The following is a 27,124-nucleotide window of genomic DNA, read 5'->3' as shown; positions in this document are numbered from 1 at the left end:
ATCTACAGATCATGAAAAAAATGTTTCTCGAGTGTGATACAGATAAATATTATCAGAGATCAAAGATCATATTTCTCTAGCCTTAGAAGTTTTATGTTTGACACTCATATAGCCACACAAGAAACTTCATGAAAATAAGCTCACCATCACACTAACTGTGCAGTTAGTGTCTGAGGAACTTTTCATTTCTTTCACTGAGAATCTTTAATCACCAATTCCTTACCTGAGGGGAAATCAGGGGTGGAACGAAGGCTTGGTGTTGGTGATCGGGGAGACAAGCTATGAGTTGGAGAACCAGGTAAGCTCTCTCCTGATGATAATGATCGATTCAGACATGAGAAACTCCGACTTGTATGAAGAAGAGGTGAGGGTTGCTTAGCCAGCTTTTTGAACAGAGATCTCCTCCTAATAAGAAAACAAGAATTTTTCAGTAAAATCCCGGCATCTAAAGCAATAATCCAAAAGTTATAACAACATTTCCCTTAGTAGTTAAAGACTTAGCCATGTTTTACTTTACATTGCAGCTAGATGTTTAGGCACTTAAGCTGTAAATCCCAGAGCTATTTGTTAAAATCTACATACTGCTATGAGAGTTAATTTCCAATGTTCTATTCTGGAAGTCTGGGATAATGCTTTAATAACAAGTGCTAGGCATGCATGCATCCATCCATCTATCTATCTATCTATCTATCTATCTATCTATCTATCTATCTATCTATCTATCTATCTATCTATCCATCCATTGCCCATCTAACCTGAGTGACTCTGAGCAGTTTACAAATAGCAATAATAGCACTTAAAAGCCATATGGTAAACACTTTTTAAAGAAATCCTAACTAATCAAAACCTTAATTTCTGAAAAACTCTTGAAAGACAGATCTGCTACAAAAAGGAAGAAAAAATCTCACTACCCCTCATATTATTTAAATGTAAATACATAATGTAAGGCTCACCACCCTAGCAACTTTCAAGCAGATTATCTATTATAAAAAGCACAATCTTAAATTATTCTAACGAAATGATATGATTCTAATATCCTAATGCGACATATGATTAAAGCTTTGGAGATTTTAAGAGATCTTGAGGCAATAATTAATGCTAGTAAGAGTAAGAAAAATTGGAAATCTTGGAGTGAAAATGCTATTTTAAAAGATACATCTAATATAAAGAAGTACACATTACAGAAATGTTACAAATTTTCTCTTCATTAAGGAATCATAACTCACCTTTCCAAACTCTCCTTCTTTTTTGTTTTCTTACTCCGCCTAACCATTCGGCCTCTATAGCTATTCTTTCTAGCTGGTCCTGTTTTTATTGAGGTATTTTCAAATGGGGTAGTAGTAATTGACACTTTATTGCCACTCTGTCAAATAAGAAAACAGACAATATGGTACCACTATAAAGTCTTTATTTTAAAAAAGGAACAAAATAATCAGACTATGGGTCTAATATGTGAACTAGAAGAAGAAAAATCCAGTACATTGGTGAGTTCAATCACAAAACCCTAGAGGTTGATATACTGCTGAGATATTAAAAGGGGAGGGATGTTCACTTGAACTTGGTTGATTTTTATCATCATTATTTTTTTGTGTCTTGACCAGTTATTCCTGGATTTGAATTTAATAATATATTTACAGCATGAAAAAGTTTGAGAAATCCTGTTTTCTCTATCTATATACTGTAGATAGATAATTTTTTGTATAATGATCTCATGATAAAATCTTAGTTTTTGTTAAGCAAAGCCATTGTAAGTAAGATTTTTACTATGAGCAGTATTTTCCTTGCTTTTAGTTTCATATTACAAGTGATGTTAATTTAGAATGTCCCCATAGTCACATGACAATGATTTGGGTGTTCGGCAACTGGCTTGCACTTATGATGGTTGCAGCTATGATCACCCCTACAGCACAGTCGATGGGGAAGCCGACAAAGAAGGTTGCATTGCTGGCGCAGTGGTTAGAATTCAGTACTGCTTCAGCTGACTGCAGTTTGGCAGTTCAATTCTCACCGGCTCAAGGTTGACTCAACCTTCCATCTTTCTGAAGTCAGTAAAATGAGAACCCAGATTGTTGGGGGCAATATGCTGATTCTGTAAGTTGCTTAGAGAGGGCTGTAAAGCACTGTGAAGTGGTGTATAAGTCTAACTGCAAGTGTTATTGCTACTGCAAGTCATTCTGGTATGTCCCCCAGCCTCTCCACCCTGTTCATCCCTCAGGGCTCCTCACCACACTGCACTTTTTATCCCTGGCTACCTGTACTTATGGCCCACCATACTCTTATCCCCAAGACTTCCTGCATTTGCATGTGGCCTGCACCCCTCCTCCCAAGGTCGCTCCCCCTCCCTTGTGGCACCCCCAGATGCCTTACCTGGAACTTCCAGGCTTCCTGCTTAACAACCTGTGCATCTTGGATTATGACAGCAACCAGGATTGGAATGGTTGTTGCTAACAATATGGTCATGTGATGTTGCAGTTTACAACTGCATCACTTAACGACAGTAATACTGGTCCCAATTGCCATCATAATTCAAGGATTATTTGTATTACAAATCTTTTTCAAACTCACAGGATTCTCAGATACAAATTTTTATTGAGCATTGAATCGGCTATTCAAAGCAAACATAAAATAAAGAACTGCCATTTTAAACAGATACATCTAAGCTCCCTAGGTATGCCTAAATATCTGTTTGTAATCTGGTTAGAGATTGAAAAATACCACTAGTTGTTTTTTTTAAGCATTTTTTTGCCAATCTTTAAGAGTTAGCTGCCTGCAACAAACTGTGTTTTTGGCCTCAGGGCATTAACCAGAGTCTTGGGGTGTATAAACATTAAGCCAATTTTAGATAAATTGAGTGAAAGGAATAGCAAATTAGGTATGGATCACAACCACGAGAATTCTGCAGCACGAATGGGATTACTGAAAATTCTGAAAGTTCATATTCACACAACCTCATCCAGGTTGAAAAAGACTGAAATAAGCCATATCAGCCTGGTTAATGCCAGAACATTATACATTGTCTATGCAGGGCTATAGATTAATAACACATACCATACGTTCTATATAAACTTAAGTATATAGCCAGTAGTGCATTAGAAGAATTGTGCAGTTATCTATATACTTATAATGTCATTCAGTTTATTTCCCCTATAAATTAAATCATAAGATTTTTACTGATGTTTTTTACAACAAAATATTTTTAAATGACTTTATAAAAATCCATTTCCTAAAACTCTTTCATTGTGCCTTCCATTTCAATGTACAAAAAGAAAACAACTTTTTTTAAAACCCTCCTCAAATGATTTAAATTCACACACTTTTGGTAATACAGAATATACAGTATAACATGATGTGACATTTTCATCTATTGAGAGAACAACAATTAAAAGTTGTAGCAAATTCTCATGAGAGAAAACATGGTCTTAATGATATACTCTGAAGGCTGTTTTTGTTCCACCAGTTGCTGGATTGGAGCTGACAAATTATATATGGTGATGGAATCGTAGAAGAGTTTTTTTTCAGATAAAGCTAATTATCTTTTTTAAAAAAAAAATAAAAAAAACATTTTGCTATTTTGCTTTATAATTTTACTCTCTCTAAGAGCAACATTATACCTAGTGTATGCTTGACAGTGATGTGAAATAGATCTGAGTTCACTTGAAAAGACCAGCTGCTGGAGGCTTCCTTTAGTATGGTATACCATCACTATTTATCAGGTGTTAGCAGAAAAAATGGGAAGAGGATGAAATATAATTACACAGTTCAGAGGATAGCTAATTGCAAGGAGTGTTTTATTTTGTATCATTATATTTCTGCCATTTTTCTCTTCATTAACTTGGGAATGCATCTCCACCCATCCTGCCAGGTTGTCTCCCAGGATGCCTCCTCTAGCTCAGAGAGGAACATTCAGTGGCTCTGTTTTTATGACATGTAAGTGATTTTATTAACTATTTTCCACTTGATTAACCAAATGTATATGGCTCATAATCACTACCAGGTGCTCTGGACAAAAAAGGAAGGCTTTTAATTATTCATAGACCTCTTTTAAAAAGAGATAAATATAAACAAATATATCCAATTTAAACAAAAAACAAACTGAAAGGAATTGAAATAGGTGAAGGGGCCAATTAAGTCTAAATCAAAGCAGGACTTTTCTGAAACAAACTGTAGTCCCTAACCCCCTATGGCCCTTCCAAAGCTTACTGAATCAAAATTGGGGGGGGGGGAGGCACAGAAACACAATAGCCACATTCAGATGACTTGCTTAACTAACTGGATCACAGAGTCTAGCGTGTCATATGAACAGGAACATTGGGTCATATGAAATCTAATCTTATTTGAGACATGTCCCAAGTCAGAATGTCATTTAAATAAGAGATCCTCAACCTATGGGCTGCGGCCTACTACCGGGCCATGGCCTTTTGGCCACCATGCCGCATGAGTGGCTGGCAAGTGCACATGCGCATATGTGTGTGCTATTCACGTGCCCTTACACTGGTGTTAGCCGAGCGACAAATCTTGCACTGGTGCTAGCCGAGCCACGAGCCATGATCCTTTCACCGGCACTAGCCAAGCTGTGGTCTTCTCACTGGCGCTAGGTGAGAGGCAAGCCGTGCACCAGCACTAGCAGCCCCATGCTTACAGCCTGTCACGGCTCACACATGGAGAGTGGGTGTGCAGGGATATTATTCCAGAAGGAAGTGTGGAGACAAAGAATGCAGACCACTTGGCTCTTATCAAATGAGTCTTCTTTAAAGTAGGATTAAAGCTTGTCTACTTTGTCAGGATTTAATGGACAGGCAGATTTTGATGCTAATTGAGCAAAACACTAAAAAAACCCACCTTTAATTCATATGTACTATTACATTCCAAGCCCCTTTATAACTTGCTGAAGTTTTATAAATTCATAGTCAATGTTAATTAATACTCCAACTTAATAAATTATTTGCAATAAAAATATAAGAATATGTTAACACAGATTAATTAATAATTGTCTTCAACATATTAATTGCCAGCTCTAAAGTCCTACTTCACAGTTAGAAATGTGTAAATATCGTAGTGAAAACAAGTTGTCCACTGAGTTTGTGGACCAATTTATATTATTGCTGTAAAATTAGTGCGTGTTGAATTATATATATATATCTATAACTATAGATATAGATATATATATATAGATATAGATATATACAGTAGATATATAGATATATAATATAGATAGATATATAGATATAGATATAGATAGATAGATAGATAGATAGATAGATAGATAGATAGATAGATAGATAGATAGATAGATAGATAGATAGATATAGATATATACACATACTGTATATATGCTTAAATAAAAAAATGAGTAATCTATAGTAAAATCACTATTTGGAAAAGGAAAAAAAAAGAATGAATGACAGAACATACAGCATGAGGGACAGATTTCTGCCAGATTACTGTACCTTTAATAACAGTTCTATGACTTCAGTGTGAACAAGGCCATGCACTGGCTCTCCATTAATATGGGTAATGAGATCACCAGCCTTCAATCCAGCATGATAGGCTGGACTTCCCTCTTCAATGTTCTAGAAAGTAAAAGAAAATGCATAAGCTCAAATATATTTGTCTTTACTTTGTTGAAGAAGTATAATACAGTAGCTTCTGGATTTATCAAGAAAAAAATGGATTACTTTGTTGTTCTTCCACATGCCAGTGGCACAGAATCAATCACAAAAACTTATTCCATCACCTTCATAATGTAAACACTTCTGCTCTTTAAAGATTATTAATGTTAAATTTTCTGATTGTCATGTGCCACGATTTTCATTTTAAAATTTCTACATTCCAAATCATCACATTCTGATCTATCATGAGAGAAAATTTGGGGAAACCAAGGGCAGTTCTAAACAGTTTGAGTTGGTGACAGCACAACTCAATGTTGTAAAGCAGACAAAGTCATTTTACAAGTATATACAAATCCAAGATTTCCTATTGGTGTTGGGGAGTCATTTTTCATTTAAAATTACTGTTGCATTTTGCAAGACAAGGATATCCCATTACAGCTTGGTTGTTTCATGTATTTACAGATAAAGGAGTGTTTGTGCAGAAATTAGAGGAATGTTGGTTGGAGAGATATGCATGAGTACCTTTTGATGGAGATGATGCCATGTTGTTGGCTGAGAACCTGAAAGATTTGCAGCAAATGTTAGATATACTGCATGATGCAAGAGTATGCGTCTAAAAATTAATGTATCAAAGACCCAGGAAGTTATGTTTGGTAGGGAAAATGGAGTGAACAACTGCAAATTATATATAAATGATGAAAACCTGTAGCAAATAGATGAATTTGTGTTCTTTTTCCATAAAGATAGAAAAATGGATGAAGAAATTTTATGACACACAAATTCTGATACAGCAGTGGATGGTGTGTTATGAGGAGTGTTTGCAAAAGGAAAGAACAATGGCTATGCATAACTGGATACCTCTGCCTGCTTTGTTATATACAAGTGGAATTTGGAGATACTGGGAGAAACATGAAAATGAATACACAGGGAATGGGTTTAAAAAGAAGTGTGTGGGATAAAACAAGAAAAGATCTGGTTAAGAACAGATAGATGAGGAATTAATGTGGATTGAATACAGAAATGAGTGGCCATTACAGATAGTCCTCATTTAGTGATCACAATTGAGACTGGCAATTTTGTCATTAAGTGAAGTGGTTGCTAAGTGAAACTGCAATTGTCCTTATGGACTTACTTGCTTTGCTTTACAAATCTATGAAGGCTATAAATGCAAGGATAATTAAAAATGACTTTTTCATCACTTTTATAGCAGTTGCTAAATGGGACAATCGCTAAATGAGGATTAGCTGTATTAAGGAAGAATGTTGAGGTAGTTTGCTCATATAGAAAATATGAATGAAAACTTGATTCAATTGAACCAATATGTGAAGAAAAAGTGGATAGTGAGAGGAAGAGAGAAAGAAAGTCATAGCTGAAGTGATCAGAAAAGGTGGACTCAGGCAGCAGCACAAGGCCTGGATCCCCTCTTCCCCATTAGTATTGGATTCATATAAGGGGAATGATTCAAGTTCTTTTGTTAATTAAATACTGCCATAGCAAGAAATTACAAGACAGAACAAATATTAATTTTAATGCCATTTACATTTTTGGCTGAATTGGTAAGTCAAGTTACTAGAAAACTAAACTTCGTTCCTGAAGATTTTTCTTTTGAATGTCATCTTGATGCAGACAAAATGAAAAGGGGACATTGACTGAAAGATCAGAGAACCCAAACTTGGAACTGGCCCACAGAAATTATGGTACCTTAATAACAGATATGATCAGCTTGAAGATCAGTAAAGAATAAAAACTTGCCAGGGTCTATATATTAAGATATGTTATTCTGAAACTATTTTTCATTTTAATAAGCCTAAAGAAGGTAAGAATCTCTATACATTTTCCTCCTTTAAGTTCAAATATTCTATTTTAAATGGTTAAGGCTACTTTGTCTTACAGGCACATTAGCTATATTTCCAATTCAGACTAAATCAGTGACACTCAAAGTGTGGTCTGGAGAATTCTGGAGTTTCCCAAAATCCTTCCAGGAGATCTACAAATATTTTAAATATTTTAAAGTTTCTCAGTTTTAATTTTTAATATACTAAATACTGATAGACATTTGGGGCTCTCAATAATTTTTAAGAATGTAAAGAGGATCTGAAACCAAAATGAGTGAACATAGCTGGATTACATATTATACTAACTTATAATACCTTTCCATTATTATACTACACTAAATTTTGTGTTTCATTTAAGCATAACCTACAAATAAATTAATCAGGTATAAGAGATTGTAAATTTTACCCAAATAATGTGATGAACTGTGTAGATGTCGCTATCACCCACATATACTCTAATTGCTCGGATAGTGAATCCATACTTTTTGCCTGAAGTATGAATTATGATAGGCTGGTGGGGACTTGCAGGAGCAGTTGATGAGTCACGGCTTGGAGAAGAATCTCTAGAAGATGAAGGATCTGAAGATATGGAATGCGGGGACATTGGACTTCCCAAAGGAGACACCCCAAATATATCTGGAAAAAAATGGTCTCTATTTAGGAGTATATTCAGTTTCATATATATATTAATACACTATGTTATCATACTCACAGCTTTGCTTTTTAAGAAGTATCTGCCACTGTTCAAAACATTCCAAAATATTTCTCTTTATTTGGTGGGAAAAATTACCAACCTACAGGTTTTTGTATTTTATATAATGTTTATGGTTAAGATCTTTTTGGTTAAGATCTCAGTATGTTCCTGCTCTTACTATAATATATAATATACCCATGTTTTGCAGAATATTATTTTATGGTTAAGACAAAGTAGGGAAAACATGGAATAGATAAGTTTCATTCTAACTCCTCATAGCCAAGTCTTATAGGACTAGTGCAGTCCATAGAAATACAGTTCTGTATTTCTTTCTGTGTAACAATGTAATGTGATGAATGTGTTTTCTTTTCGTTTTCCTTTCCTGTTGCATGTGTTCACTAGACAGCCTTCAGAAATTATCTGCGCTATCCATAGTTTCATTTCATCCATTTATCTGATCCAAGCGTGTATCTGCACTGGGACAGGCAGCAGTTTCGCTGATCTGGATAACACGTCTAGAAGATAAAAGGCAAGGCGGCTTTGAATGGATCAATCCTTAGCATTCCAAGCCATTGTCTAGCCGCTTCACTCTTCTGGATCAGATCCAGCCCATTGTTTAAATCAAAATTCCTTTTGCTGATAGCAAATATTCACCAGATAATGCAACTTCTTTTAGAAGAAGATAACAATAAGTTGCATAGGGAGTATTAAAGATTCAGTGTACACAACATGCAAAACCTTTAAAAAATGTGACTCATTTCAACACAAGAAAGGTTCAGTTGAAGATGCATCGCTTAAAAAGAAAAAGAATCACATAGGCATCAGTTTCATCATTATAAACAGTATCTACCTCCTGGAATCATAAGGGACAGAGCACTGGCCGAGAGAGACTTTGTAACCTTTCCAGATATTTTCTTTTTTTCTGTAGTTTCTAATCGCTGACGAGCCATTTGAGATGCTTGTTCACTAGATGGTTTTGAGAAACTATCTGTGCTATCCATACTTTCATTTCTTCCATTTATCTGATCCAAGTGCTCTGAAAAACTACCAGCTGCACAAAATAAAAGAATGAACACATTGAATCAAGATTTGGGAGGAAGTCAAACAATAAGATGAGGATTTATTTTTCTGGTACAACCTCATGCAATAAAATTCTAGAACAAGCACCTGCACAGTTATTAATCATCATTTTGGGATGAGGACCAAGCATTGATATTAGTTTCTTTGTCCTTCCTTGCACTAAATTTCCCATTTTCCCTTATTTTAATAATACGTTTAATTTTCACAACCTTGCTTAAAGTTGTTGGATTAGCTTGCTTTCAGCTACAATATTTAAAATACAACACAAAACATATCCAAAGTGGTTTTTCTAAAAGATAAGTGGACTTTATTTTGGGGGGGGGAGGTTTCTTTGAAAATATTTCTCTTCTTATCAAGAAGCTTTTTGGATAAGAAGATAAATATTTTCAGAGAGAAAAAACAAGAAAGTCCACTTGCCTTTTGGAAAAAGCACCTTTGGGACCTCTATGACCAAATGATTGAAAATCTCCATAAACATTTACAGCATAAAACCAAAAGAGAAAAGGTTAGAGCTCATATAAAAGAGGGAAGATTATCAGACCAAATCTGATTATTTCTCTATGCTCATAAAATACCATTTTAGGCAAAGAGTGTCACTTGTTATTAAACAATACAGAAAACTTAGCTGAGAAAGCAGCAGTAGTAGAAACATTGGAGAAAAGTGATCACTTAAATCCTGAAGCTTCTGACTTTAAATTAAACTAAGCTGAGTCAAACATGTGCCTTGGACTTTAAAGAGGTTAATATGAATTTCTCAAGAATAGGTCTTACCAAATTACTCACATACAATTTCTTTTAAATAACTTTATTAACAGATTATAGGAATGGTACTGTATAGTTATATCTTGATTTCAGCAAAGCATTTATGGTAGTACCCTCCATGATATTTTAATCAATAAGCTAGACAAATAAGGACTAGGTAATGTAACAAGTAGATATATAGCTGGCTTGAATACTGTACTTATTAAACTATATGTACATATCTAATCCAAAGTTTATGGAGTCCTTCGTGCTCTCTGAGCCTGGCTGTTTGCTGTAGACATTTTATTACCAGTCTAAGTGTCATCTTCAGTGCTAGATCAGGTCTTCAGCCTTCAGGGCTAGCACTGAAGATATTATTTAGTCTGGAAATGACAAATCTGGAAGCAAACAATCAAGCTCAGAAAACACCAAGTATTCCACAGTTCAACCATAGGCTACATACATACATACATACACATACATACATACATACATACACATACATACATACATACATATATATATATATATACATATATACATGCATACATACATACATACATACATACATATATTCTATTAGTATTAAAGGATTGTTTCTTGGTCTATTGATGCTTACAAGAGTGTTATAAATCTTTATATCTCTGAAGATGAGATCATGATCTTGTCACAATGAATCACTTTAGATTTTTTTATTCTTCATTAAAAGTAGATGTTGAGGAAAGGGTAAGGAGAACAGTAGTTCTTTGTTGTTTTAATAGATTTTCGTACTGTTACAAATCTCCTTTTAAAAAGTTGACATAAGTACTGACAGAACTTTCTCCTTATAACTAAACCAGGGGGGGGGTTGCAACAAAAGGGGCAAGAAATAAAAGTTGTGTTCATCCCCATACGTTGTGATCTAAAGAAAATGATCCACTGTGCTAATCTGAGTTACCCATTTCACACCATTGAGCAGCTGAAAAAATCAAGACAAATTGTTACTATAGCCTGCTCAATAGGTAGACCTAAGAAAAGCCATTTCTATATGGATCATACCTGAGAGTGTGGAATTACTAATTGTGCTTGCTGGAGTTGTTACCTCCACCTCCACTTCATCTTGAACAGTTTCTTCATTTACAAACACAGTCTTTTCTTGAACTTTATGAGATCCAACAGGACACGGTAATTCTTCTGAATCTCCTTCAGCTGATATAGCTAATTTTGGAAGTAACCCTGAACTGTGGTGTTGCTTAACGCTTTCAGTATCCGAAGAAACTGATGTAGATATCTGCTGCCTATATTTAAAATGATAACACATGTCAACACACACTAAATATACATACATTCACAAATATTGCGTAGTGATCAAATATTAATATTACTTACATATCAGAATATTCTGAGCTCCAGCACGAAGATTCTGAAGATGTTAGCGTCACATTTGTTGTTCCTTCTGTTGTATTCTCCTTTTCTTCAGTTTGAATGGTGACTCGATCTATACTACTAAAAACCTGTGTGCAAGGGTTGGGGATGAGGACAAAATAATGAAAAGTTAACAATTACTGTATCAAACAGACCTTCAGAAAAGTACCGTATTACGATTCAAATACTTCAGCTAGATGTGTAAAAAACTGTGCTTACTTTTATACAAGGAATAAATATATCATGGGGTTTGTCTGGATCATTCTAAGTAGCTCACATTATGGTCGAGGTGAAATCCAGATTACTTTGGTTGTTTCTGGTTTTATTTTTATTTATTTTATTTTAATTCCATTTATATCCCGCCCTTCTCCGAAGACTCAGGGCAGCTTACAAGCTTAGCAGTAGCCTTCATTCTATGTATATGCCTGCTTATTAGGGCTTTCACACACACACACCCAAGCGGCATTATTACAAAGTCAGCTTAATTGCCCCCAACAATCTGGGTCCTCATTTTACCTACCTCAGAAGGATGGAAGGCTGAGTCATCCTTGAGCCTGGTGGGACTTGAACCTGCACTAATTGCAGGCAGCTGGTGTTACTTAAGGAGGCATTAGCCCACTGCTCCACCAAGGCTCTTGCTTTTGGCAAAGAAAAACCCCCACACAGGTGAGTAATGCAAAGCTCCTGCTCTCTCATCTGTCCTCTCTTTCTTGCATGCCTGTGTACCAACTTGCCTGATGATTTACAATGGATATAAAAAGTCTACATGCCCTTATTAAAATACCAGATTTTTGAGGTGTAAAAAAAATCAGATCAAGATAAATCACTTTAGAATTTTTCCCAACTTTAATGTAACATATAAGCTGACAATCCCAATTGAAAAATAAATGGAAATCTTTTAGAGGAAAAATTTAAAAAGCATACAGTAATGTTTGGATTAGAGAAACACACATTTATAACCCTAATAATTGAATCTTGTGGGCAAAAAGAATTTGGAAGCAGGGCAGTCCCCTCTGAATGAATTTATTCACAATAATCCAAGAAGGTACTATAGTAGAATATCAAGTTTATTGCAATTGCATATCAATTGCAAACTCACTGTAAACTTTACTTTAAACCCTCCCCCTCAACAGCTTCATTCAGTATGAGAAAAATGTACTTCATAGTAATCATTTTGGCATCCTAATGATTCCTTGAGCTGTTGGGAACAGAATTTTATTGTCCTGTGAGGATATGCACAGGCGGCTACAAAGGATGACAAATGGCTTGTGAGCCATGAGTTGCTCACCCATATTAACATACTGAAACCTTAAATTTATATGCAAAATTATTTTGCAATAATTCATAATTACATTTTTCTATTAGGTATATTTGCATGCAAAATATTTAAATACTAACTTTTGAAAATCGATGTGAACATGAAGAAAACTGTCTTATCTCCAAATTAAAATCTTCATCATTTGTATCTTCTTCTTCTTCTTCTTCTGTCTCCATATGGTGATACTTCTCAGAACGAGCTATAAAACAACATGGATATGTATGTATATTACCATGACTCAAATTAATTGAATAAGTTTTACTCAAAAATCCTTAGATGTCAACAAAAATGCATTTCAAAATCAACTACTAGAGCCATAAAATTTAATATATGGATATTTGACTATTGAAGTAGGCATACTGTCAAAGTAGCTTGTGTCATCTTCAGATTCCAGCTGAGGAATAAATTCTGCTTTCTGTCTCAGCAAACTATTCCAATCTAAGTTTTGAAAGAACTGGTGTTGTTTCACTTCGTAAGTACCACCTGGGGGAGCAAGAGAAAACTATTGCAGATTATATATACAAATAAATTGTTTATACTTTTGAAAAGTGCATTACCTTCCAGATTTACATATAATGATAAGAAGAGCTGCAGGTTTATCATGCCACTAATTTTTGTAACTATTGAGAAATATTTACCTTTGGAAAAAGGACATCAAAGAAAGGACAATATGTCCATTAACCACTAGTGTATTTTTAAGTTATTAAGCAGTATACAATAATTTTATATTAGACCCAAAACTCAAACATAATATCAATGGAAGAAAGCTTATTTATAAAACAGCAGAAAGCAAATACTTATTAAAACACTGGATTCCTTGTAGGTTTTTAAAAAATATTTTTCAAGATTCTACTTGCATTTTTTGCCTAAATTTTGTTTTCCCACAATACTCAAATTTGATACGTAAACCACCTTTGTCAGCATGTAAAGCATTTGGAAATGTACTGTTGGATTGTAAATAATGTTCATTTTATTTATTTGTGATTTTCAGGGATACAGTAATTACTCAGAGTAGTCTAAATATTTATAGAAACTAAATATTTTTTCCATCGACATATTTGCAATCAATTCTACAATCATGGTTAATGAAGCAGAACTTTGAAGCATAAGAAATTCCACCTTCCACTGAAAAGAAATGACACCTCCCTCCTCTTCTATTACTTCCAGCTGCAGCAAACTACAATTCCCAGAATTCCAAAGCAGCATTGTCAATAATGAATGATGGTTGCTACTGTAGCTTAGACAGAAACAAAGTGATAGTTTTTCAATCCCTCATATATAAGAAATCCTCCCTACTGAAAAAGAATGAAAATATTTTTTGTCCTTGAAAATCATCTGTAGTTTGATCACTAATTAAATTTACTGCAATAATAATAATAATAATAATAATAATAATAATAATAATAATAATAATAATTATTATTATTATTATTATTATTATTATTATTATTATTATTATTATTATTATTATTATTATTATTATTATTCACCATTAGTCAATTGCAAAAGCTGGCCTTACTAGGAACTGCTTCCATCCTGTGAGAATATCTATAATACCATCAAACATCCACATCTGCCTATCCCAGGTCCTTGGTAAGGACTCGGATAGGTAGACAAAAATGCCAAATCCAGTCTGAACATCTGGCTGACTGTGCGATGATCAATAATAATAATAATAAAGTTGGAAGGGACCTTGGAGGTCATCTAGTCCAACCCCCTGCTCAGGCAGGAAACCCTATACCATTTCAGATAAATGGCTGGCCACGCTCTTCTTAAAAACTTCCAGTGTTGGACCATTCACCACTTCTGGAGGCAGGTGTTCCACTGATTAATTGTTCTAACAGTCAGGAAGTTTTTCCTTAAGTTCTAGGTTCATTTTCTCCTTGACTAGTTTCCATCCGTTGCTTCCTGTCCTGCCTTCAGGTGCTTTGGAGAATAGCTTGACTCCCTCTTCTTTGTGGCAGCCCCTGAGATATTGGAACACTGCTGTCATGTCACCCCTCGCCCTTCTCTTCATTAAATTATGGATTATACACTGTAGAAATTTTCAACCAATTTTCTCATAGCAGCAGTGTAACTTGGTTTGGAAAGTATGAATGTTAGACTGAACTGATGTTACCAATTATAAAAGAAAAAAAGAGAAAAATCTGCAGAGACTTCCGGTTTGCCAAGCCAGCCGACATGGACGTCTGAAGGATGGCTCTCATCTTCCACGTCCAGTTTTTGTATCGCTGGGGGGTCCTAAAAGGGCCGAAGAGCTGCCTTGGAGGGGTGACTTTTGCAGAAATGTGGGGGAGCCACAATCCCCCCGTTAGTGCCTGCATTCCCTTCATACCAGCGGACGAAAGACTGGCCATATGAATATGGCCAGTTACTAAGCTGCAGACAGCTGAAGTCAAACTTACCATCAGGCAACATTAAAGCAGCGTGGAAGAGATGGGGGTAAGATTCCTCTCTTATACCTTAATCTTCTTCTTTTCACCTAAATAAGCTGCTAAGTACCTTCCCCCCTGTGGAGAGGGAGGGGGGCAATTCAACCCTCCCTTCAAATAAGCGGCGAGTAAGCTCAGGGGTCTTTTAAAAAAGCATTGAAAAAAGAAACGGACTAAAAGAAAAGAACTTTCAAATTACTTCGGGGACACCCAGTGGCTAAGCCTGACACTGCAATCTGATTTTCTCTTTAAAAAAATCAAGAAAATATTTAAGAAAAACAAGATAAGATTAACCTTCAACACCAGATGTGAAACTACACCATGGAAGAGTTTCAAAAACAAATCTATGCTATGTTGGAAATGTCTTACCAAACTTATCAGTTCCTTTCTACAGCTGGCAATGAAATAAGAGCTTTTGGAAAAGAATTAGAAAGCATCTCGAAGAAACAAACTCAAACTGTGACTACAACTAATATTTTATCGGGACAGAACTTAACAGAAGAAATTGAATAATCAAATACATTGGCAGAAGAATTAAATATTCAACAAATACAGATTTTGAAGATCATAATGGGAAACAGATGGAAAAAAATTTATTCAGTCCAGGACAATTATATGAAGAGGTGAAAATAATGAGAAGATTTGGTGCTGTTAACAGACTCCTCAATTCTTGAAAAATGGAGACTGGAGGGCTACTTCAATATGATATAACAACACAAGAATGCTTTGATGACCCTGAGGCAAAGAAGCGAAAAATGACATGGCAAAGGAAGAAAGCAAGAATAAGATTGAAGAAATATGGACATTCTTAAGAGGCCTGAAATAGATAATACCAAAATAGACAAGATTGTACTTGGATTACAAGAGATTGTTTTGATGAGTAGATAAAAATGCTGATTAATTAAAAAAATAAAACACAGATGTATGAATACCGTATTTTCCGACGTATAAGACGACTTTTTAACCCATGAAAATCTTCTCAAAAGTTGGGGGGTCGTCTTATACGCCGGAAAATGAGCCTTGGTGGAGCAGTGGGCTAATGCCTCCTTAAGTAACACCAGCTGCCTGCAATTAGTGCAGGTTCGCATCCCACCAGGCTCAAGGTTGACTCAGCCTTCTATCCTTCCGAGGTAGGTAAAATGAGGACCCAGATTGTTGGGGGCAATAAGCTGACTTTGTAATAATGCCGCTTGGGGGGGGGGTGAAAGCCCTAATAAACAGGCATATACACAGAATGAAGGCTATTGCTAAGCACATTGACTTGTGCTTTAAATTGTAAGCCACCCTGAGTCTTCGGAGAAGGGCAGGATATAAATGGGATTTTTAAAAAAAAAAGACCAAATGGGAGATCCGCTCCAGGTTTTCCAGCCCGCCCGCCCAGTTCCTGAGTCAAATGTGTCCTTAGAGCTAAGCCGCTGCTCTGGCTGCTGCCTTCCCCACCTGCCTTTCAAGTTGGGATATACTACAGCTGCTCTTCAACTTTAGAAGGAAAGACGCCCAGACCCCAGCCTGTAAAAAATCACAGACTGCAGCTTCTTCTCCAATTGGTCCCGATTTCCCTGCGCAGACTAAATGGGAGATCCGCTCCAGGTTTTCCAGCCAGTCCTGTCCCTAAATTTTCAGCACCCGGCGTATAAGACGACCCCTGACTTTTGAGAAGATTTTCATGGGTTAAAAAGTAGTCTTATATGCCGGAAACTACGGTAATAATTTTTTGTATTTCAGCAAATCATATTTCTCAATTCCAGGAGCACAACTCCTAATTAAATCCCTATGGGATGGTTATTTATCCATTGCAACACCATAGCACTGCTCCAGGACATTTACTAAGAGCTAATGTTGATATTCTCTATCTCTCTTTCTCGCACACACACAAATACATACACATCTGTGCAAATGGAAGAGCGTGGAGATACCATCAAAATTTTGGGGTTCAGGCTTCTGGTTCACACGCACAGCGCTTCCGGACATGCAGGGACAGTCTGTCTCCTGCCATCCGTTTCTTTCTTGTTTGGAGGATCCTGAAAAGGGTCAAAAATCACCCTGGAGGGGCAATTACCGAGAGGAGGACTTCCCTGTTCGTTCACAGAAGGGCGGCAGCCCTCCGCTGGAATCTGGGATCATCTCCTTTGGCCCGAAGAAGAGACCGGCCATAAAGATGGCCGATCACTAAGCCGCTCCCTGCTGAAAGCCAAAAGTGCTACCTAGCACTAAGAAGCAATCTGGAGGACCTGGGTGAGCTTTACCTTTCCTATTCCCTTAATCATCTTCTTGTGGGACTTTCCTGAAAATCTCCTTCCCCATTTTTTTTAGAAAACAGCGAATATCTACTTTGGGAACGAATCTTAAAGCCTCAAAAAGTAATCAAATTAATGCAGCAAAGAATTTCAGCTGTATTTACTAAAAAGCTTCTATTTGTTGCTGGGGACTCACTATCCTATTCTCTCTTTAAACTCTGAATTAAAGAAAAAAAATGTACTAATCCTACAAAAGTTCTATATTAATTTGGAAAAAGAAAAAAACCCTCTTACATTGCATGTTATATGTTATTGATGACATCTTGTGGCGAAACCTGGTACAGCAAGTAAATTTCCTTTTTCTGTTGTGAGAGCTGACTGAATAATAGAGCTGTTCTTGAAGATAAGTGTGGGAACACCTGGCACTGAATACAACTGTTCAGGAGGTGGAAAATCTTTAACTATTATTAAAACAGCCTCCATGGAAGATTTAACTGTAAACAACAACGAAATGGATGAATACATCCTGCCACTTGATTATAAACTAATATTTATATATTTATATTTATTAAATTTATATTTATTAAATTTTTATACCGCCCTTCTCCCGAAGGACTCAGGTCGGTGTACAGGGCAATAAATATTAAAAACAAAATACAAAAGTTAAAAAACAATTAAATATTATGCCCGATATATACAGTAATTAAAAACCATGTTAAAACCCCAACCCCTAACCCATCAAACCAGGCCGGATTGCTCAAATAAATAAGTTTTTAGATCCCGCCGGAAGGAGCGAAGGTCGGGGGCCATCCGGAGCTCGACCGGCAAGCGGTTCCACAGGTCTGGCACGCCCACAGAGAACGCCCTCCCCCTAGGGGCCACCAGTCGACATTCTTTGATCAGAGGCACCCTGACGAGGCCCTTTCTGTAGGAGCGCACTGGACGGATGGAAGTTGACGCCGGCCGCAGGTGTTGCCGTAGGTAATCCGGACCCATGCCATATAGGGCTTTGTAAGTCATTACCAACACCTTGAATCTCACCCGGAGGGCAACTGGCAGCCAATGCAGCTCGCGCAGCAATGGTGTAACATGGGAGTATCGGGAGACTCCCAACACAACTCGTGCGGCTGCATTCTGCACCAGTTGGAGCCTTCGAGTGGACTTCAAGGGCAGCCCCATGTAGAGAGCATTACAGTAGTCTAGACGAGAGGTCACGAGCGCATGAGTGACTGTATGCAAGGCATCCCGGTCCAGATAGGGGCGCAACTGGCGCACCAGGCGAACCTGGGCAAAGGCCCCCCTAGTTACAGCTCCAATATGATCTTCTAAAGAGAGTTGTAAGTCTAGGAGGACCCCCAAGTTGCGCGCCCTATCTACTGGGGGTAATAACTCACCCCCCATGGCAAGAGATGGAGTAATCTGAATTTCCTGGGATGCCGGCACGAACAGCCACTCAGTCTTGTCAGGGTTGAGTCGAAGCCTGTTCCTCCCCATCCAGACCCGGACTGCCTCCAGGCAACGGGACATCACGTCGAGGGCATCACTGGGGTGGTTTGGGGTCGAAATAAAAAGCTGGGTATCATCAGCATACTGATGATACCCAACTCCAAAACCACGAATGATCTCACCCAGCGGCTTCATATAGATGTTGAACAGGAGAGGCTGGATACGATCTTGGCAATGACAGAGCAAATTACCGTATTTTCCGACGTATAAGACTACTTTTTAACCCATGAAAATCTTCTCAAAAGTCAGGGGTCGTCTTATACGCCGGGTGCTGAAAATTTAGGGACAGGGCTGGCTGGAAAACCTGGAGCGGATCTCCCATTTAGTCTGCGCAGGGAAAGCGGGACCAATTGGAGAAGAAGCTGCAGTCTGTGATTTTTTACAGGCTGGGGTCTGGGCGTCTTTCCTTCTAAAGTTGAAGAGCAGCTGTAGTATATCCCAACTTGAAAGGCAGGTGGGGAAGGCAGCAGCCAGAGCAGCGGCTTAGCTCTAAGGACACATTTGACTCAGGAACTGGGCGGGCGGGCTGGAAAACCTGGAGCGGATCTCCCATTTGGTCTTTTTTTTTAAAATCCCATTTATATCCTGCCCTTCTCCGAAGACTCAGGGTGGCTTACAATTTAAAGCACAAATCAATGTGCTTAGCAATAGCCTTCATTCTGTGTATATGCCTGTTTATTAGGGCTTTCACCCCCCCAAGCAGCATTATTACAAAGTCAGCTCATTGCCCCCAACAATCTGGGTCCTCATTTTACCTACCTTGGAAGGATGGAAAGCTGAGTCAACCTTGAGCCTGGTGGGATGCTAACCTGCACTAATTGCAGGCAGCTTGTGTTACTTAAGGCTCTGCGCAGGGAAAGCTTTAGAGTGAATTAGGAAAAGTGAAAAAGTGAATTAGGAAAATAGGGAACGGTTGCTGGAATTGGGTATGTGTAGTTTAACGAAGAGAAGGGTGAGGGGTGACATGATAGTAGTGATCCAATATCTCAGGGGCTGCCACAAAGCAGAGGGAGCCAAGCTATTCTCCAAAGCACCTGAAAGCAGGACAAGAAGCAATGGATGGAAACTAGTCAAGGAGAGAAGCAACCTAGAACTAAGGAGAAACTTCCTGACAGTTAGAACAATTAACCAGTGGAACAACCTGCCTCCAGAAGTGGTGAATGCTCCAACACTGGAAGTTTTTAAGAAGAGACTGGACAGCCATTTGTCTGAAATGGTATAGGGTTTCCTGCCTTAGCAGGGGGTTGGACTAGATGACCTCCAAGGTCCCTTCCAACTTCTTCCTCTTCTTCTTCTTCTTCTTCTTCTTCTTCTTCTTCTTCTTCTTCTTCTTCTTCTTCTTCTTCTTCTTCTTCTTCTTCTTCTTCTTCTTCTTCTTCTATTATTATTATTATTATTATTATTATTATTATTATTATTATTATTATTATTATAGTTTAATCCACTTGCACTGTTTTATGTTTACATGTTTGATGACAAACAGCCTTATGTTTATAAGTGACAGTTTTCCTACTAAGCACCTGCATGTCATAAGCATCTGAATTAAAATTACCATATTAAAATCAAATCTGATGTTTTTTAATTTATATTTGGTGTGCGTTGGAAGAGGGGTAGTCTTATACGGCGAGTATAGCCCAAACCCTATAATTTAAAAGGAAATGTAGGGGGTCGTCTTATACGCCCAGTCGTCTTATACGCCGGAAAATACGGTAAAGCCAAGCTACAAGAAAAATCTGATAATTTAAAGCCACCAAATCAAACTCTGACTGTAAATGAGGAAAAGATAACCCAAAACCAAATAGAAGAAGTGGAAACTAACACTAAAATAGGAGATTTCAAAGAACAACAAAAGCAACCTACAGAAAACCTTAAAGTCCAAACTTTAATAGCAACTACAAAACGTACAAGCCAAAAAGTAACAGCACCTGAAGAAAGCAACACCAAGAGTGAAGACACTAAAGGCCTTCAAATACACTATATTGAGAATTCAATTAATCAAATGTCAAACATAATACCAGCTATTACTTTCTACCTAACCCAGACAGAATTGGAAGAACAAAAAGATTTGACTGATTTAATGACAATTATATTATATCAAACACCAAAAACCGAACTACCAAAACAAAAATACAATGGTTACAACGGGTACATTTTCCTTGCAAAACTGACATTTGGATATGCTTCCTGGATTCAAATAAGGGGTCTAGGAAGAAAGGAAGATACATTTGAGAATTTAAAAATACCGAGAGCGAAGTATGATTGGCACAAAAGGAAGGCAAGAGTTAGATTTAAAAGACTGAACTTGTTTCTTTTTTGGGATTCCTAAAGATAGACTATAAAAATATCTTTTTATGGATTAAGGGGAATCTCTAAAAAATATAACTGATTTTACATTTAATTTTTAGATTTGTAAAGGAAATATAACTCCGAACTATATTATAGAATTTGGAATGACATATCAAAAGATGGTATTTTAATAATTGATGTTCTAATAACTGGTGATTTGCTAAGATGAAAATTAGACTTTAATGGTAAAACATAAAAATGTTTTGTAATGAACAATATAAGTATAGTAGACAAAAGAATTATTCTTTATTGAAATAGGGAATTGTGGGTTACCCAAAATTAAGCTTTTTTCTATATACTATAAGCTATTCTAGAATATCCTAGATAAAATTTAAAAACAGGATATTGATATGTATTAGTGAAAATATATTTTGAATTTTGTTGATTGACTAGGTTATAACTAGAAATATACTAACTTGCTTATTTTGACTATGTAATCACTAAGGGAATTAGAGAGGGCATCTCTGTTGATGTAACCTGACCTATTTACAAATGGCTATTTCTTATTTTAATTACCCAACCACCATATTGTTTCACAAATACATGTACATGTAAATATTAAAAATCAATAAAACTTGTTTAAAAAAATTGGGGTTCTAACTGTCATGACAACATAATAGTTTTTTAACAGTGTAGTTGTAAAGTACTATTATCTAGATAAGGGGTGTCAAACTTGCCGCCTCACGTGACGTGTCGTGACATATCGTGACCTTTTTCCCCCTTGCCAGAGTTGTGGTGGGCGCAGCTTCCACATGACGCCTCTGGCCTGCGGGCCTGCAGTTTGACACCCCGATCTAGATAAACCATTCCAGGTTCTCTGCAAGTCTCTCAGGCATTAATAAATTCTGAATCCTCTAAAATCTTTACCATGATAGCAAATTGTTTACATAGTGAGGACCAGCATTTATTGACCTATTGTGGGGAAAATAGGAGGAAGAAGGAATATTAGATATGTTTGTGGCCTTCAGCTATTTATAAAAATAAGGCAAGATACAAATAAATAAACAAATAGGAAGAATAGATTAGAAAATAAGAAAAATTTACAAGATGTGGTTTGATTCAATGCCAGCTTAGTTATTATTTAAGTTAGCAAAACAAAGAGAACAAAGAAATATGTTTTTAAACTACAACCAGACACAGGTATTTATTAAGTAGAAACAAAAAGTTCAAACACCCCACAGCCAAAGAAATAATGTTTCCAGCCTATAGTAAAATAAAAGCAAAGTTTTCTAACCTGTTCCTAATCTCTCCAAGGGGTTTTGTCTCAAAAGCAAAGCAATCAAATCCTGGGCATCTGGAGGTGGTGCTTCATCCTTTTCAGGCCAGTTGATCTCATCTAGGAAAAAGAAATACCACTTCTAAATCTGTTTCTGTTGTTGTTTTTAATGTTGTAGCATTCTATATGGACAGTGGCGTAGCGTGGGGGGTGCAGGGGGGGCCGGCCGCACCGGGCGCAACATCTGGGGGGGCGCGCTCGCACTCGCAGCTCTCTGCTCCTGCCTGGCTCACTCACTCTCTCTCACTGCAGTGCTGGCTGTGCGAATCCGATCCGAGCCGCCGGGTCGCCGCCCACTGTGGAGGGGGGGTGCCAGGCGTGCGGTGCGGTGCCTTGCCCCGGGTGCTGACAACCCACGCTACGCCACTGTATATGGACAAGTCCAGGCATCTTAATTTTCAGTTCATGGTTGTTAATCCTGTGTAGACTTTGAGCCCCAAAACTGTTTGAAACACTTTTGTATTGTCTAATGTTATTATTTATTATACTTATATTATACTATATAATATACTAAGAATACACCCAAGAGTTCAAGCACACAAATAAATAAAAGCTTATTTTGAGGTTTGCCAGTTTTCAGTTCTTAAAATGCCATTTAAATTTGATTTGAAAAATATAAATATGTGTTGATACCCTAAGGGATCAAAGCTAAAACATATGTTATATGTACTAATTAAACATTTCATATAGCTTTGCACCATACCAGAAACAATATTTATTACTTGTATTATGAACAACTACTATATTGTATAAAAAGCTCATTAACAGTAGGCATACCATGTATTTCCTTCACTTTTATTAAAAATATGCCAGATTATTTTTTAAAAGCCCTTTTAAAAACGCAATTGCATTTTTTTCCTTTACCATTACCACCTCCTTTTATTAGTAGACCTTATCAGCATACTTTGTAAAAAATATTGGGAAATGAGTAAACATAGATTGCTTAACATAAACAACAGGTATCTATTTCTACGCAACTGGAAAACATGAAAGAACACCAACTAGAATAGTGATAGATGTTGTTCCATTAGTATTTAGTTTTGCCACAAGCTGCATAACAATACTTTGGTTCAGCCTGCAGGTTACAATCTAAAAGGTTATGGAATTTTAAATGAAAGAACAGCTGCTACAGAAATAACATTATACTGTAACAGCCACCAGTGAAATCATTAACAATCTGTGAACTGCATTTGAATTCTTCCTTTCCCCATTATTTATTATTTGGGAAACTATTGTTTCAGGCTTTTATTACACCTCTTCTAATTTATTGCATTATGCTATTAGGCATTTTCCATTTTATGCAAATGAAATAAATGTGAACTTTTTAAAATACAGATATTTAAGGTCTGATTAGACTATGCTAGTTTGAAGCATTAATCTAAATACTTTCTTTCTGTTTAAAGCACCTGTCATTTATTTTATTGCTTTCTCCGCTCCTTTCAAAATATATATAGTCACTCATTTCTATAATGTAATTGCTCTATATATGATTAATGATATCTTAACTTTTAATTTCTTTATGATCTTATTCTTCTCTGGCACTCTGTAGCAAATTATTTTTCCTTTTCCATTCCTTTCCCAGGTTCTTTAATCGCAATTGCTCTATACTGAGAACATGCAAACAGAAATTGTTCTAAATGTATATTTAATACATAGTCACAACTTTACTAGTATTTGCTAATGTAATTGTGATCGCTGTTATTGTAATTACTGAAAAGCAAACACATTTACTCAGATGACTTTAGAGCTGGGATGGTCCTTCTAGCACTTTACAGAATGGGAAAGCATGGAAGTGATTCAAATTATAAAAACAAATTAGTTTAGTTTAGTTTAGTTTAGTTTATTTGATTTATATACCGCCCTTCTCCTTGGTGGGACTCAGGGCGGTTCACAGGGCATACATAAGAAACACTATACAAAAATTAAAAAGAATTAAATCCATGCCCAATTAAAACAGAAGTACAGATTAAAAACAATTAAAAGCCCATAATCCCCCATCAGGCCAGACCAGCTAATTCGAACAGATGGGTCTTCAGGCCCCGACGGAAAGTTCGAAGGTCTGGTGCCAAAACTAATTAAGCACTCTACAAAGAATATATAATATTTCTTAATGAATTTATTCTATTTTTTTCGGAAGTTTAAAATTTTCAGACTTATCATTCTTGCCTGATGGGTGAGATGGACAATTACTTTTTTTCTTTTGTAAACTATAACTAATATAATATTATAGCCTTTCATAAGCAATAAAACCCTGACTGAGGAATTAAGACTGGTCAGGTAGTGTCACACCCAAAGACAACATGTTGAAATTTAATCAAGTTCTTTATTTGCCTATGCCTAGTAGAATCTTGCCAGACTAAAGCCATAACCTTCTAACTTAATAGATATACTTTGGGAGATTTCAGGGTGTGGCTACCCTGAACTTCTTCCTACTTCCCCATCCGGTTCAAGGCTGAGCAGTCTTCTATTTTGGGCCCCTATCTGGAATGTGCTGTGTCTCCCTGGGAAACCAAAATCACAGTGCCAAGATCCCCCCCCACACACACACACACTGCTCCAGCTGCACTTTCCATCACAGGTAGCCATCCCCAAAGGAAAGTGTGTAACGATATAAGGAAAATCACTTCTGTCTTGTGATAAATTACCACTGATAACTTGTCCAAATAGCTCCTCTGGTGTATCTCCAAAGAATGGCACACACCCAACAAGAAACTCATAAAGGATAATTCCCATGGACCACCAGTCCACTGGTTTGCCATAACCTTGCCTTAGAATCACTTCTGGAGCTATATATTCTGGTGTACCACAAACCTAAATAAGGAAACAGTAAAAAAAGAAAACTGTAAACTTTAATAATGTCTCTATCATATTAATTTCAAATTTTCTTTTCCTTTTTTTAATTTTAAGAACACATGTTAATTTTTCACATTTTCTAATAAAAGTTTCCAGCTTAACTTTTGCAAGTGAATATTTCACAGACACTGTCTGCCAACTTGAAATCAAAACATATTATACATATATTTATTCTGATTATGTTTGGATTATTCTTATTTTAAATTGAAAACTTGAACAATTTTACCTTAAGTAAATCTTAGACTGAACAGATTGTGGGTAAATGGTAATGAGGCATGCTTAAGGGGAAATGGGCCATAGCTAGGATTTTTAGCATCCTTGATTGTACAATGCATCATGAGTTCCACAAGTACTCTGCTGAGACTCTGAATTCTTTATAAAAACAACGTTCAATTTGTCTCTTTCACAACCTCACTTGCTTTAGACCATTCATCTTACTAATAGACCATAATGGTGAAAAACCAAATTTGAAACAATCTGCAGTGCAAAAAATAAAGATAACTCTTATATAGAAATTTGCAATAATATTATAGAAATTTAAAATAATTTGTTAAAACTTTTGGAAAGAAAACAAACATTGCTTACCTGTTTATCCAGAAATTCTCTAGCATCCTTCTCAATATGACCCTCATAAAGATTGGTGGTCATACTCATGAGACCAACCTTAGACAGCCCAAAATCTGTTAACTTTATATGTCCCATGGATGTTACTAGTAAACTGGAAAAAAGAATAACAATAAGTAACTATTAGTAACTTTGTTACTGTTACTGTTGTAACAGAACAGTGTTTTCAGTTCACCATTTAATATCAAGTTGTTATTATAATCACATCCTATCTGCAAATATGTTGGAATGACTATGACACTTGAAAGGTGGTTTTTCATAGAGTATATTTAATTTTGAAAACAAAGTGCTAGCTTAGTGAAATCCATCAAATCGCAAGATAGACAATCTTGATTCATTAAGGGATAATGGGAGGAAACTAAACACCTTAAGAAACTAAAGTTATAAATCTGTAAACTGTGTATGCAGTCATATTTTTTAAAGAAAGTTCATTTAAATTATTCACAATTAAATAGTAAACATCATAACACCAAATTTACAATCCATTGGTGTACTCAAAACAAATTTTAAAAATGGAAGTTATGAAATATTAATCAATGAACACATTATGAACATAAATATCTCAAATATCTATACTAATATTCATCATAATTATGGATTTATTTCATAAATCATCCTTTATAGAATTAAAAAATAATACAATCAGATTATGAATTATGAATTTATATAACAATAAACATTTCTGCTTCTTGCTTCATATTATACACTCCTAGTTTTTCTGTAAATATTTTCTGTTAACTACATGCTACATACATACTTATCAGGTTTCAAATCTCTGTGTACTATTCCATAGTTGTGGAGATATTCCAATGCTAAAACAGTCTCAGCAAAATACATCCTGGCCATATCTACAGGCAAAGGGCCCATATTTTTCATCAAAGTAGCACAGTCTCCACCTAAAACATAATGCATATTGCTATATTTTATGCCACACAGAGAAATCAACCACAACATTCAGACTAGCAAACAGATGGCAGTATTAAAAAGAAAACTTCCTTGTTAGCAAACAAAAACAGAATAAACTTCAGTGTGGGCATATAGAAATTCTTTTTTAGAGTTCAGATTAAAAACTGAATGGGATAAATTGAAAATTTTGTACACTAGTTTGCTGATTATACTATAGGGGAGAAGGCATTTTGCTCTATGAACATGCATCATGACTTGGGGAT

The 27,124-nt window shown here is 36.2% G+C and overlaps 1 protein-coding gene across 2 annotated transcripts in view; it reads right to left on the bottom strand.

Annotated features, from left to right (window-relative positions):
- MAST4 (microtubule associated serine/threonine kinase family member 4) overlaps positions 1-27,124 on the bottom strand; it is a 102,531-nt gene that overhangs the window by 6,289 nt on the left and 69,118 nt on the right. For both annotated transcript variants that reach the window (XM_081317116.1, XM_081317117.1), the window contains 13 exons: positions 26,713-26,851; positions 25,917-26,049; positions 25,124-25,289; positions 22,437-22,538; positions 13,042-13,164; positions 12,762-12,880; positions 11,328-11,452; positions 10,998-11,236; positions 8,989-9,189; positions 7,851-8,080; positions 5,448-5,570; positions 1,227-1,363; positions 224-405 (listed from right to left, as the gene is read on the bottom strand). In XM_081317116.1, coding sequence (XP_081173242.1) covers positions 224-405; positions 1,227-1,363; positions 5,448-5,570; positions 7,851-8,080; positions 8,989-9,189; positions 10,998-11,236; positions 11,328-11,452; positions 12,762-12,880; positions 13,042-13,164; positions 22,437-22,538; positions 25,124-25,289; positions 25,917-26,049; positions 26,713-26,851 — 2,019 coding nt within the window. The remainder of the gene's footprint in view (positions 1-223; positions 406-1,226; positions 1,364-5,447; positions 5,571-7,850; positions 8,081-8,988; positions 9,190-10,997; positions 11,237-11,327; positions 11,453-12,761; positions 12,881-13,041; positions 13,165-22,436; positions 22,539-25,123; positions 25,290-25,916; positions 26,050-26,712; positions 26,852-27,124) is intronic.

This window comes from Vipera berus (genome assembly GCF_964194415.1).
Source record: "Vipera berus genome assembly, chromosome: 2".
Taxonomy (NCBI): domain Eukaryota; kingdom Metazoa; phylum Chordata; class Lepidosauria; order Squamata; family Viperidae; genus Vipera; species Vipera berus.
The sequence above is the reverse complement of the archived record's forward strand: the minus strand, read 5'-3'. Positions and strand labels throughout refer to the sequence as shown.